The 10,653-nt window shown below is 47.5% G+C and overlaps 1 protein-coding gene across 5 annotated transcripts in view; it reads left to right on the top strand.

The window, feature by feature from the left end:
• Positions 1 to 21: 21 nt before the first annotated feature.
• Positions 22 to 10,653, top strand: part of CUL4A (cullin 4A) — a 44,939-nt gene continuing 34,307 nt past the window's right edge. For 2 of the 5 annotated variants that reach the window (XM_078070065.1, XM_078070066.1), the window contains exons 1-3: positions 22 to 433; positions 1,290 to 1,405; positions 10,458 to 10,562. In XM_078070065.1, coding sequence (XP_077926191.1) covers positions 271 to 433; positions 1,290 to 1,405; positions 10,458 to 10,562 — 384 coding nt within the window. In that variant the 5' untranslated portion in view covers positions 22 to 270. Of the gene's footprint in view, positions 434 to 1,026; positions 1,406 to 10,457; positions 10,645 to 10,653 lie in introns of those variants that run through there. The other 3 variants (XM_078070063.1, XM_078070064.1, XM_036071384.2) reach the window with 3 other exon arrangements.

Here is a 10,653-nt window from a genome sequence, read left to right as displayed (position 1 = left end):
GGTGCTCGGGCTCGCCCGGGGCACGCTGGGCCCCCGGGGCTGACCGGGCTTGCGCCCCGCCGCCCCCCCTCGACCGTTGCAAGTTCCACACGGAGCGCGGCGGCCGCCCGGCGGCCCGGGGCGGGGTCGGGGTCAGGCCGGGGTCGGGGTCGCGCCGGGCCGGCGGGGCGGCGGTTGGGCGGCCGGGGCGGCGCTGACGCGAGGCCCGCCCGCCCGCGCGGCCGGGGAGGCGGGACGGGGCGGGGCGCCCGCTGCTTCCCGGCCGCAGCCATGGCCGACGAGACCCCCAGGAAAGGCGCCCTGTCGGCGCTCGTCGGGCACACCAACGGCCTCACCAAACCCGCGTCCCTCGCCGCGGCCGCCGTCTCCTCCAAGCCCGGCGGCGGCAGCGGCGGCGGCGGCTCCAAGAAACTAGTGATCAAGAATTTCCGAGGTGGGTGCGGGGCGGGCGGCCGGGGCGGGGTCCGCGCCCCCAGCCGCCGGAAGTGCGCGTCCTGGGGGCGGCGGGGAGCCAGGGTCCCTGGGAGCGGTGGGGAGCGGGGGTCTCGGGGAGGGGGGGGTCCCCGGCCGCCGGAAGTGCCCGTCCGGGGCAGCTGGGGTCCCGGTAGCGGGGATCCCGGGCCGCCGGAAGTGCCCGTCCCGGGGAGCGGCGGGGAGCAGGGGTCCCGGGAGCGGGGATCCCCGGCCGCCGGAAGTGCCGGTCTTGGGGTGCCGGGGGTCCGGGGAGCGGGGATCCCCGGCCGCCGGAAGTGCCGGTCCCGGGGAGCGGGGGTCCCCGGCCGCCGGAAGTGCAGGTCCCGGGGAGCGGGGGGGTCCCCGGCCGCCGGAAGTGCCGGTCCCGGGGGGAGCAGTGGGGGTCCTCGGGCCCGCGCAGGGGCTCCCCTGCCTCCGGAGTCGGTGGGCGGCGGGCAGCGCGGCCGCGTCCTTGAGCCGGGACCGGAGCCGCTCCCGAGCTCGTCGTGTGTAACGGGCCTTCCTGCACTTTCCACCCGCTGTCCCGGCCCCGCGGTGACTGGTGCCACCCAGACGTTCACGAGGTCGACTTGCGGAGTGAGACGCAGATCTGTGCACCTGTGTTTCCCTCCTCTCGGTACTAAGCGCCTTCAGCGAAACAGATGGTTCGGCTGCGGAGTCTGTAACCCAAGACGGCGATAAATACGATGCTGGGAAAAGCTCGTTTCTGTGTTCCTTCCCTGTGTGCCTTTTAAGTGCTTTCTGTGGAGTGTTTCTTAAAGTCGGTCTGATGTCGTGTGGGTGCTCTTCCTCACTGGTGCTATCTGGATTCACAGACAGACCTAAATTGCCCGACAACTACACTCAGGACACCTGGCAGAAGCTTCACGAGGCGGTGAAAGCCATACAAAGTAGCACCTCCATCAGATACAACCTGGAGGAGCTGTACCAGGTGAGGCTCCGCCCGTGGCGGAAGGTAGACCTCGTTGGGGTTCGCCCTGGGACCCGAATGCGGAATGCTCGTAGAACTGCAGGACTTGAGGGCTGGTGTCGTGTCCACTCCCTTACTCGGGTGCCTGGATGTAACGTGTGAGTAAGTTACCCGACTCCAGTGGAGGCTACACAGACGTGGCTGGTGTGGTCCTCGGTGTTGTTTCAGAGCCGGTAGTGAAGGATGTCCTAGAAATGCGAGACTCGCTCCTACAAGAGGAGTGGGAGTCCTATGACACCTGTCCCCCAAGTCATTGAGTGTGTTTGTTTTCTGGTGGTTGTGGGATTTTTATTTTTCGGGCTCATGCTACCGGGAAAGATATTTAAAGTTATCTCATTACAGGAGAAAGATACATTTCTGGTAGCCACATGACTCTCATCATTTTCCAAATAATGCAACAAATTACTATTATAATTACGTTGTGTTATGTACGACACTTACTACGGTTTTACTTGTTAACATAGGTTTTTTCTCTTCATTTTGTTTTGTGATTATTGCAATTAAGATATGCAAACAGATTTTGTTACGTTTAATTTAAAGATGTTCCATTTCTAACATAAATGGTCATAAGTAAATATTACTTTGCATATTCTGTTTATCAGCAGACTGGCTTTTCCTGGTCTTATTTTTCAAGAATAGCATTCATTAATTAGTCTATCACCTATGTTTTAGGTAACAATATGATACCACAATTTCTATGAAGAGACTTGAAGTAAAAATTTTTTGTTTGCCTAAAAGTGTTTATGTTATAAAAATTGTGGAGATTACAAAAAATTACAAAGGGGAAAATTAAAACCACCTATACTCCCACCACCCAAGGAAGACCACTATTGACAGTTTGATGGACATACATGCCCTCTTTGTATTAAGTTTGTGTGAGTTTATTATGTTTTTTGATCAACTTTTTAAGGTATAACATATATATAACATGTACTTCAATAAGTTTTATATTGAGGTATAAATAACCATCACCACAATAAAATACAGAAGATTTACATCACTTCAAGGAGTCTGTTCCTCTCCCCTGACCCCATCCTTGCAGATCACTGATGTCCTTTCTGTTGGTACATTCTGCCGGTTCTAGAGTCTCATCAGTGGAACCCATATCCTGCAGTTGTTTGTACCTGGCGTCTTTCGCTCAGGCCTACTGCGTGACAGTAATTTGTTTGTTTGTTGCTGGGGAGAATGGGTGCCACCTTTCACCAGGGTAAGGGACATTTGGGTTTCCAGTTAGGGCTTATTATGAATCAAGCTGTTATGAATGTTAACGCCTAAATCTCGTGTGGAAACGTGTTCCATCCCTCTTAGGTAAATATCTAGAAGTAGAGTCTCAGAGTCATAAGGGAAGTGTGTATTTAACTTTTTAGGACATTTTCTGTTTTCAAAATGGCTATACCATTTTCTATCCGTACCAGCAGTGTGTGAGAGCTCCAGTTTTTCTATGTTCTTGCTAACGCTTGGTATTATCAGATTTTTTTTTTTAGTTTTAGCCACTTGAGTGCATGTGTAGTGGTCCTCTGTATTTCCATATGAATTTTAGACTGCCAATTTCCACAAAAATGTCTACTAGGATTTTGATTAGGGTTGTGTCAAATTCTCAATCAGTGTGAGGAACGTTGATGTCTTGATGGTTCCACGCCTACCAGCTGATTACAAGGCACAGCTCTGTTTAGTCTTCCTTGATTTTTACTTATTTCTAGTTCCAGTATATAAGTCTTGTACATCTTCTGTGAAATGTACCCATAAGCGTTTGATATTTTTGGTGGTGTTATAAGTAGTAGTATAACTTAGTTTCTGGTTTATGCTAGTATTTAGAAGTAGGATTATTTATGTATCGCTCTAGTATGCTCTCTTGCTAACTTCACTTCTAGTAGCTTTTTGTAGATTCCATCAGATTTTCTACATAGACAGTCATGTTGCCTATGAACAGAGATGGTTTCGTTTCTCCCTTTCTAATCGGCATGCCTTTTATTTCTTTCTCTTACCTCCGTGCCCCGTTCAGAACCTTCAGAATGATGGTGAGTAGAAGTGGTAAAAGCAGACGCCCTTGTTTGGCGGCTGTTCCTTGTGGGAAGAGTCTTTTGTCATTGAGTATGGTGTTAGGTGTGGTTTTCTCAAAAATACCCATTGTCAGGTTGAGGGAGCTCCTTTCTTTCCTAGTTTGCTGAAAAATTACCAGAAGTACCTGTTGGATTTTGATGAATTCTTCTATGACTGTTGAGATGATCATACGACTCTTGTTTTTTCAGTTTATTGCATTGATTGACTTTTCAGATGGTAAGACCATCCTGCAGACATCGGATAAATCTGACTTGGTAGTGGTGTATTATTTTTTATATATATTGTTGGATTTGTTTTGCTAATATTTCATTAGTTTTTACATCTCTGATCACAGAAGATAGTGCTGTGTTGTTTTTTTGTACTATATTTGTCTGCATTTGGTTTCAGAGTTGCAAATATTCCCTCCATTTCGTTTTCTATAAGACTTTGTATAGAATTGGTATTTTTTCGGGGCGCCTGGGTGGCTCAGTCGTTAAGCGTCGGCCTTCAGCTCAGGTCATGATCCCAGGGTTCTGGGATCGAGTCCCACATCGGGCTCCCTCCTCGGCGGGAGGCCTGCTTCTCCCTCTCCCACTCCCCCTGCTTGTGTTCCTGCTCTCGCTGTCTCTCTCTCTGTCAAATAAATAAATAAAATCTTAAGGAAAAAATACCAATTCTTTTTTTTTTTTTTTAAGTGTTTGAGAGAATTCCTAGTGAATCGTTAATGTCGGCTGTCTTAGTGGGGAGCTCGTAAACTACACATTTCTTTAGTGGCTATAGAACTATTCAGGTCACTCGTGTCTTCAGGGTCACTAATCTTCAGCAACGTCTAATCTGCCAGGACTGCCATCTGGTGAAATTTTTGTCTCGTGCATTGGTTTTTCTCTCCAGGTGCTCACTCTGAATGTTTCCTGTACCTTCCCTGTCGCTAGGTAACTTCTGAACATGGAGAATAGACTTAGAAAAGCTGTTTTAGTGTCAGTTCCAGGCCGCTTTTGACTGCTTTTCCTCCCCACTAAGGGTTGTGTTTTTCTTCTTTTTTGCATGTCAGATAATCTTTGATTGTCAGACATTGTGAATTTTCATTAGTGTGATATTTTTGTGTATCTGTAAATATTCTGAGCTTCACTGCAGACCTATTAAATTATTTGGAAGCAGTTTGATCTTTTAGAGTCTTACTATTAAGATTTGCTAGGCAGGACTAGAGCAGTATTTTGTCCAAGGCTAATTGCCCCACGGCTGGGCAAAACCTTCCTGGATGAGTACTCAGTGCCTAGTATCTTGTGATTTTCCACTCTGGCATGTGGGGGGAGGTGTTATTCCAGGTCCCCTCTGGGTACCAGACACTGTTGTCTCTAAACTTGAGTTTCTTCACACAGAGGTCCTGGTCAGTGCTCTGCTGAATCCTCAGGGAGACACTTGAGGTCTCTGCTCATCTCCAGGCTCCTCTCTGGCCGGATCTCTTCCCTCTGGGCCTTCGTCTTGGAGACTGAAGCCTCAGCTCACGGCACCTGCTCCGCAGCCTGGAAACAGGGATGTAGGAAGTCAGAGTGTTGGGGCTTGTTTTCCACCTCCCAGAGATCACTGTCTGTCATAGGCCAATGTGCAGTGCTTTGAAAACTGGTGTTTCAGTTTTGTTTTGTTTTGTTTTGTTTTTTGAGAGAGAGGGCAGGGCGGTGGCAGAATGGGGCAAAAAGAGAGGGAGGGAGAGAATCTTTTCTTTTTTTTTTTCTTTTTTTTAAAGATTTTATTTATTTATTTGAGAGAGAGAGAATGAGAGACAGAGAGCAGGAGAGGGAGGAGGGTCAGAGGGAGAAGCAGACTCCCCGCTGAGCAGGGAGCCTGATGCGGGACTCGATCCCAGGACTCCAGGATCATGACCTGAGCCAAAGGCAGTCGCTTAACCAACTGAGCCACCCAGGCGCCCAGGGAGGGAGAGAATCTTAAGCAAAGCAGACTCCACGCCCAGCACAGAGCCCAACACTGGGCTCAATCTCACAACCCTGAGGTCATGACCTGAGCTGAAATCAAGAGTTGAACCCTTAACTGACTGAGCCACACAGGTGCCCCTCATATATTTTGTGTGGTTTTTGGTAAATTCAGGCAGAAGGGCTAGCCTAGTCTCTTTATTTCATCTTGACCAGAAGTAGGAGTCCTGTCAAATGTCTAAATTCATAGGTTTTTAGTTTAATAAAATATTATACCTTGCAGGTAGGGCTTCTTATTCCTCTTTTCCTGGAGATTTGACTATCTGGTATTGATGACCCATTATTTTTCTTGGTAGAATGACCTTGCCGTACCTTTTACCCAGCAGGATGTGTTGTGATGGTCGCCATAGATATTATTGTAAACGCCCTGGGTGTCCGTGTGCATGTCTTGAGACCCTGAGGGCCAGAGGTGCTTACCCTCAAAATGGGATTACACATTCTAGGAGGCACCGCAAGAGAGCCCACTGGGGATCAGTTGATTGACTTACAAAGGGACATGGGCACAGGCAGGCTCCTGGCCACTCACAGAGATGTTCCCCAGGGAGTTCAAGTACAGGGCTATGGAATGAGCTGCTCAGATCTTTTGGAAGCAAATGGGACAGAAATAGTAAGTGACGTCATTGTGTAGTCATTGACCGCTTGTATTATCCTGATCTGTGATGAAGTAGGCAGTGCATTTGACCTGTTGTTTCAAAATAAAGTCTGTTTTTGCTGAGGTGGTGTGGTATATACTTGGCCGAAGAATCTCACGTGAAAGTAACCATTCTTACCAAAGTATGAAAGTTATTTTGGGTTTTTTTTTTTTTGGAGGAAATTTTCAGGATGTTTTGATGTTTATTAGTTTTCCCAAAGTGGAGTTCTCTCCCCATCAGGGCATCCCTTACCCAGATAGACCCTGTAGGAGGCCTACCTAGCACCCCGTGTGTATGCTATAGTCTGCCTGTGTTTGCCTGTCCCTCTGTTCAGTGAAGAGGGAGGTTCAAAGTGTGGTGATGGGAAAGTCTTCACAAACACACACATGCACCGTCCGCAGTCACTTCCCTCCTACAGCGCTGGGAGGAGAATATTTTGAATGCATAGATCTTTTCAGTCTGTTTTTAAAGACCTGAGTTTAGACCTGTAATCACTACCTGCAGAAGAAAGTTTATCTTGTGTGTCTCCAGTCTATACGTTTTAGTCCTGTTTGTCAGCCTGATGAAACAACAGAAAACTAAAGACTGCATTTTCGAGAAGGGTTTCAGAGAAGGGCTAATGTTGATTTCAGGCAGTTTTGATGCCCAGAAACAGAGCTGTCATGGGGGACTTGCTGTTCTGAGGAAGGCTGTGCTGTCTCGAGTCGGACTAATGTCTCTGAAATCCTCCTGCCTGGTGATAATTTACTGAAGGAAAATGTGGACTTAGGTATTGAATGCATTAATAGAATGGCTCAAATGGATGAGACAGAGTGAAAAGGACTGGATAGTAGACACATATAAACACATTATTTGATGGACCAATTTGAGAAAGTAACAAATTAACAGTGAACTCAATACATAAGTTCTTCAAAAAACAGGAGAATCTGCAAACTCAAATCTGTTTGGCTTAATAAAAAGGATTTCATAGGGTGCCTGGGTGGCTCAGTTGGTTAAGCGACTGCCTTCGGCTCAGGTCATGATCCTGGAGTCCCTGGATCGAGTCCCGCATCGGGCTCCCTGCTCGGCAGGGAGCCTGCTTCTCCCTCTGACCCTCCCCCCTCTCATGTGCTCTCTCTCTCTCATTCTCTCTGTCTCAAATAAATAAATAAAATCTTTAAAAAAAAAAAAAAAAAAAAAGGATTTCATAGGGGCGCCTGGGTGGCTCAGTCGTTAAGTGTCTGCCTTCAGCTCAGGTCATGATCCCAGGGTCGTGGGATGGAGCCCCGCATCGGGCTCCCTGCTCAGTGGGGAGCCTGCTTCTCCCTCTCCCTCTGCTGCTTCCCCTGCTTGTGCCCATGCTCTCTCTGTATCAAATAAATTTTAAAAAGAAAGGATTTCATAAGTCAGTGGTGTCCGCACTCACCAGGGTCAGTCGTTTCTGGAGGTGGCTTACGTCTGACACCTGGGACGGGGAGTTTGCAGTGCAGTCAGAGCTGGTAGATACGGCCACACTGGTACTGGTTTTCCTGGAAGCCCTTGTTCTATGGGACTTCCCTCTCTTAATTTATCCACTCAGATCTGAGTTCTGATTGAATTTTTACGATCTTTACTCATTTCTTATAGGTAGGAACCTGGTGGCATAGAGCCCATCGTTGCCTTCTTCCCAAGTGGTGAGCTCATCACCTTTCAGTGGGCCTGCCATTGAGTAGGGTCCATCTTCAGGACTGGTGATTGCTTAACGGGGGGTAACGCTGCCGCCTTCCACCCTGAGCCGCGCCCGCGTGCGCGAGTGTGTGTGTGTCAGAGGGCGATGTGCCGGTCTCGCTGTGAAGTGGGCTCTGCGGTGGGCCCGGCCAGTGCGCCTTTCTTTATAGGGCTTGGCCCGGCGTGTGATTTTCCCCAGAGCTGGGGGTTAGTTCTCATTTTCCCTTCATCTACATAAATAGTTGTTAGTGCCAGCCTGCTTTTCTCCTTTATGATTTCTCACGCTATGGCTCCTTTTACTCTTTTGTCTCTCTAATCTTAGCTTTGGCCCTCAAGGCCTTTATGTGAAACATCATCTTCCAGAACCACGTACCCTCATTTCATCGATGCTGTGCTTTCTCCCCACCCCACAGCTCACTTTAACACCCTGTTGGGTGTTCCGCCCCCAGGGGACAAGTGCGCTCAGGGCTGAGGGCTTGGCCCTGCAAATAAACAGGCATTTGATGGCTGCCACGCTGGGCTGTGCTAACACAGACAACAGCCTGGAGGGCTTGGGTGTGGAGGCCTGGCCGACTCAGATTAGAGAGCCGAGCTGTGGGCGGTTCAGACAAGCAGTTTCCACCACGGCTAAGTGGGAGCAAGGAAGACGCCTTTATCCTGACACAGGTGCTGCTGGCCCGCCTCTAATCATTGGATTAGTTACATTCCTCTTCTCTGTTAGGACTCTTGAAAATAGGAGTGGTGCGTGGCGAATGTGAAAGGCATCCTCCCCATACAGGTCAGATTCAGTACTTTATAGTCCAGAGAAGGCATTTCTAAATCCCAAAGTACTAGTTAAATCTCGCAAACTTCCTCTGGGGCGGGGGGCTTCTATGTGGTGGAGCTCCTGTAACAGAGAAGTTGGCCGGGGCCCTGAGAGAGCGGGGCGGCCCCTCTGTGGTGCCTGTAATATGAAGACGCCAGCAGTGACTCAGCAAAGACTCGGAGAAGGGACAGCGCCCATGGCAAACCTGGCTCCTCTGGGTTTGCCTGGTGGTGGTAAGAGGCCCCCAAATTCTCAGTCTTAAATACAAAATAAATCTGTGTGCTTCGGGTAAACAGTATGTCCAAATAGGATGAGAAACAGGGTTCTAAAATCAACAGTGACAGCATGTCACAACTGGGGAAAGACTGTTTTGAGGACATTGACTCCCGCTTCAGGAATTAGAGCAAAGTGGTTCCTTCAGTGAGATGTTGTTCTATGAAGGACATACTAAGCTTATCTTGATTTTTACCAAAGAAGATAGTTTTCTTTGTGTATTACATTAAAAACATTTCATGATAATTATGTTTTTGGGATCCCCTAATGACTAACTTACTGGAGCAAAAGCATTTGTCATCAGGTTATCTTGGGTTTCTTAAGAAGGAAAAGGATAGATCTCTGAATTACAAAGACAGGACTACAAAGTGAAGGAATTGCAAAGTTTGAGAAAGAAATCAGGGATTTCAGCACAATGTAGACGAGCCTTTATTTCTAGAGCAAGACAAAATAGGGCCTTTCCTATGGTGGTGGTGGTACACTGATAATAAACCTGCTAAAAAACAAGTTGTCCTTTTTAATGTCATCCTTGCCGGTTCTCCTTTAGCCTTTGTAAACATGGGTGCATTTCACAGCAGCGATTACTGTATTTATTTAACTCAGGTTAATATGTAGCAGTTCTTGTAACATTAAGTATGGGGACTATTAATGTTTTAAGTATTACTACAATGAACAGCTTTATAAAAACTTGAGTTATCTTTATTTCCTCAGGAATATAGTATTTGAGTTAGATTTAGATTCACACTGTTTCTATGCAGTGTGTCCCCAATGTTTTTTTTAAAATGGTTCAAAACTAGTCAGTAGAAAAAACGACATTGTTTTTAGTGTCTCATTTGGATTGAATGAGATGCTGGTATTGTACATGAAATTTGAAAAATTTTATTAGAACTGGTGAGAATCTACAAATATTTTTTTTGATGTGGGTAAAAATATTTTAAGAAAATGTTTCTGCCCAAAAAACTTGTTTCTTCGTTAACATAAGACAAATTGAAGTAAATTATACATGTACCCTGAGAAAGGTAAATAGGAAACAACACAACATAGCCTGTGTCTCCTGGGCAATCACGATTTTTCCTTGGCTCCTCATGGGCAGAAACTGCCCTGCTGCTCCCCCACCTGTTTGGAGGTGGTCACCGAGGGTCGGGGGGAGTGATTTCATGCCCTGCTTGCACATTAGAATCACACACCTTTCCTGTGTCCTCCACCTCAGAGGAAAGAGTGGGAGCGTCCAGCTTTGTTTTGAAGTCCCCAGGTGATGGTGGTGTGTGGCCAGGTTGAGAGGTTGCTGCGTTGTGGATGCTCAGACGTGCAGCCACGCCATGTGGCTGTTGTGGGCATGCTGTGAAATCCGTGTTCCACATCCACTGTTGTTACCATTCCTACCAAGCCCTGACTGGACCCCGGGGTTCAGACAGTAATCACCTTACACTGGACCCTGACTGTGTTTTTGTAGGTTATGTAGGTATGAAGCCGGGGTGGGGGTGCCTTTCTGTGATGGTGGTGATTTTAGCTGTGTCTACACACAGGGCTTTTTAAAGACCTAATTTGTTATTCCTGGTGAATAATTCACTTGTTCCTTTTGTTTTTAGGCTGTTGAAAATCTCTGTTCTCACAGAGTTTCCCCAACACTCTACAAACAGCTACGCCAGGTCTGTGAAGATCATGTCCAAGCACAGATCCTTCAGTTTAGAGAATATCCTTTTTTTTGGCTCATGAGTTTCTGTTCATTACCTAAATCCTTTGAGACTGAACATTAATAGGATAAAGAACTAATGAGTATCCTTA

This window comes from Halichoerus grypus, chromosome 4, assembly GCF_964656455.1.
Source record: "Halichoerus grypus chromosome 4, mHalGry1.hap1.1, whole genome shotgun sequence".
In the NCBI taxonomy this organism is placed as follows: domain Eukaryota; kingdom Metazoa; phylum Chordata; class Mammalia; order Carnivora; family Phocidae; genus Halichoerus; species Halichoerus grypus.
Note: the sequence above shows the minus strand (reverse complement) of the source record. Positions and strands in the feature narration are given on the sequence as shown.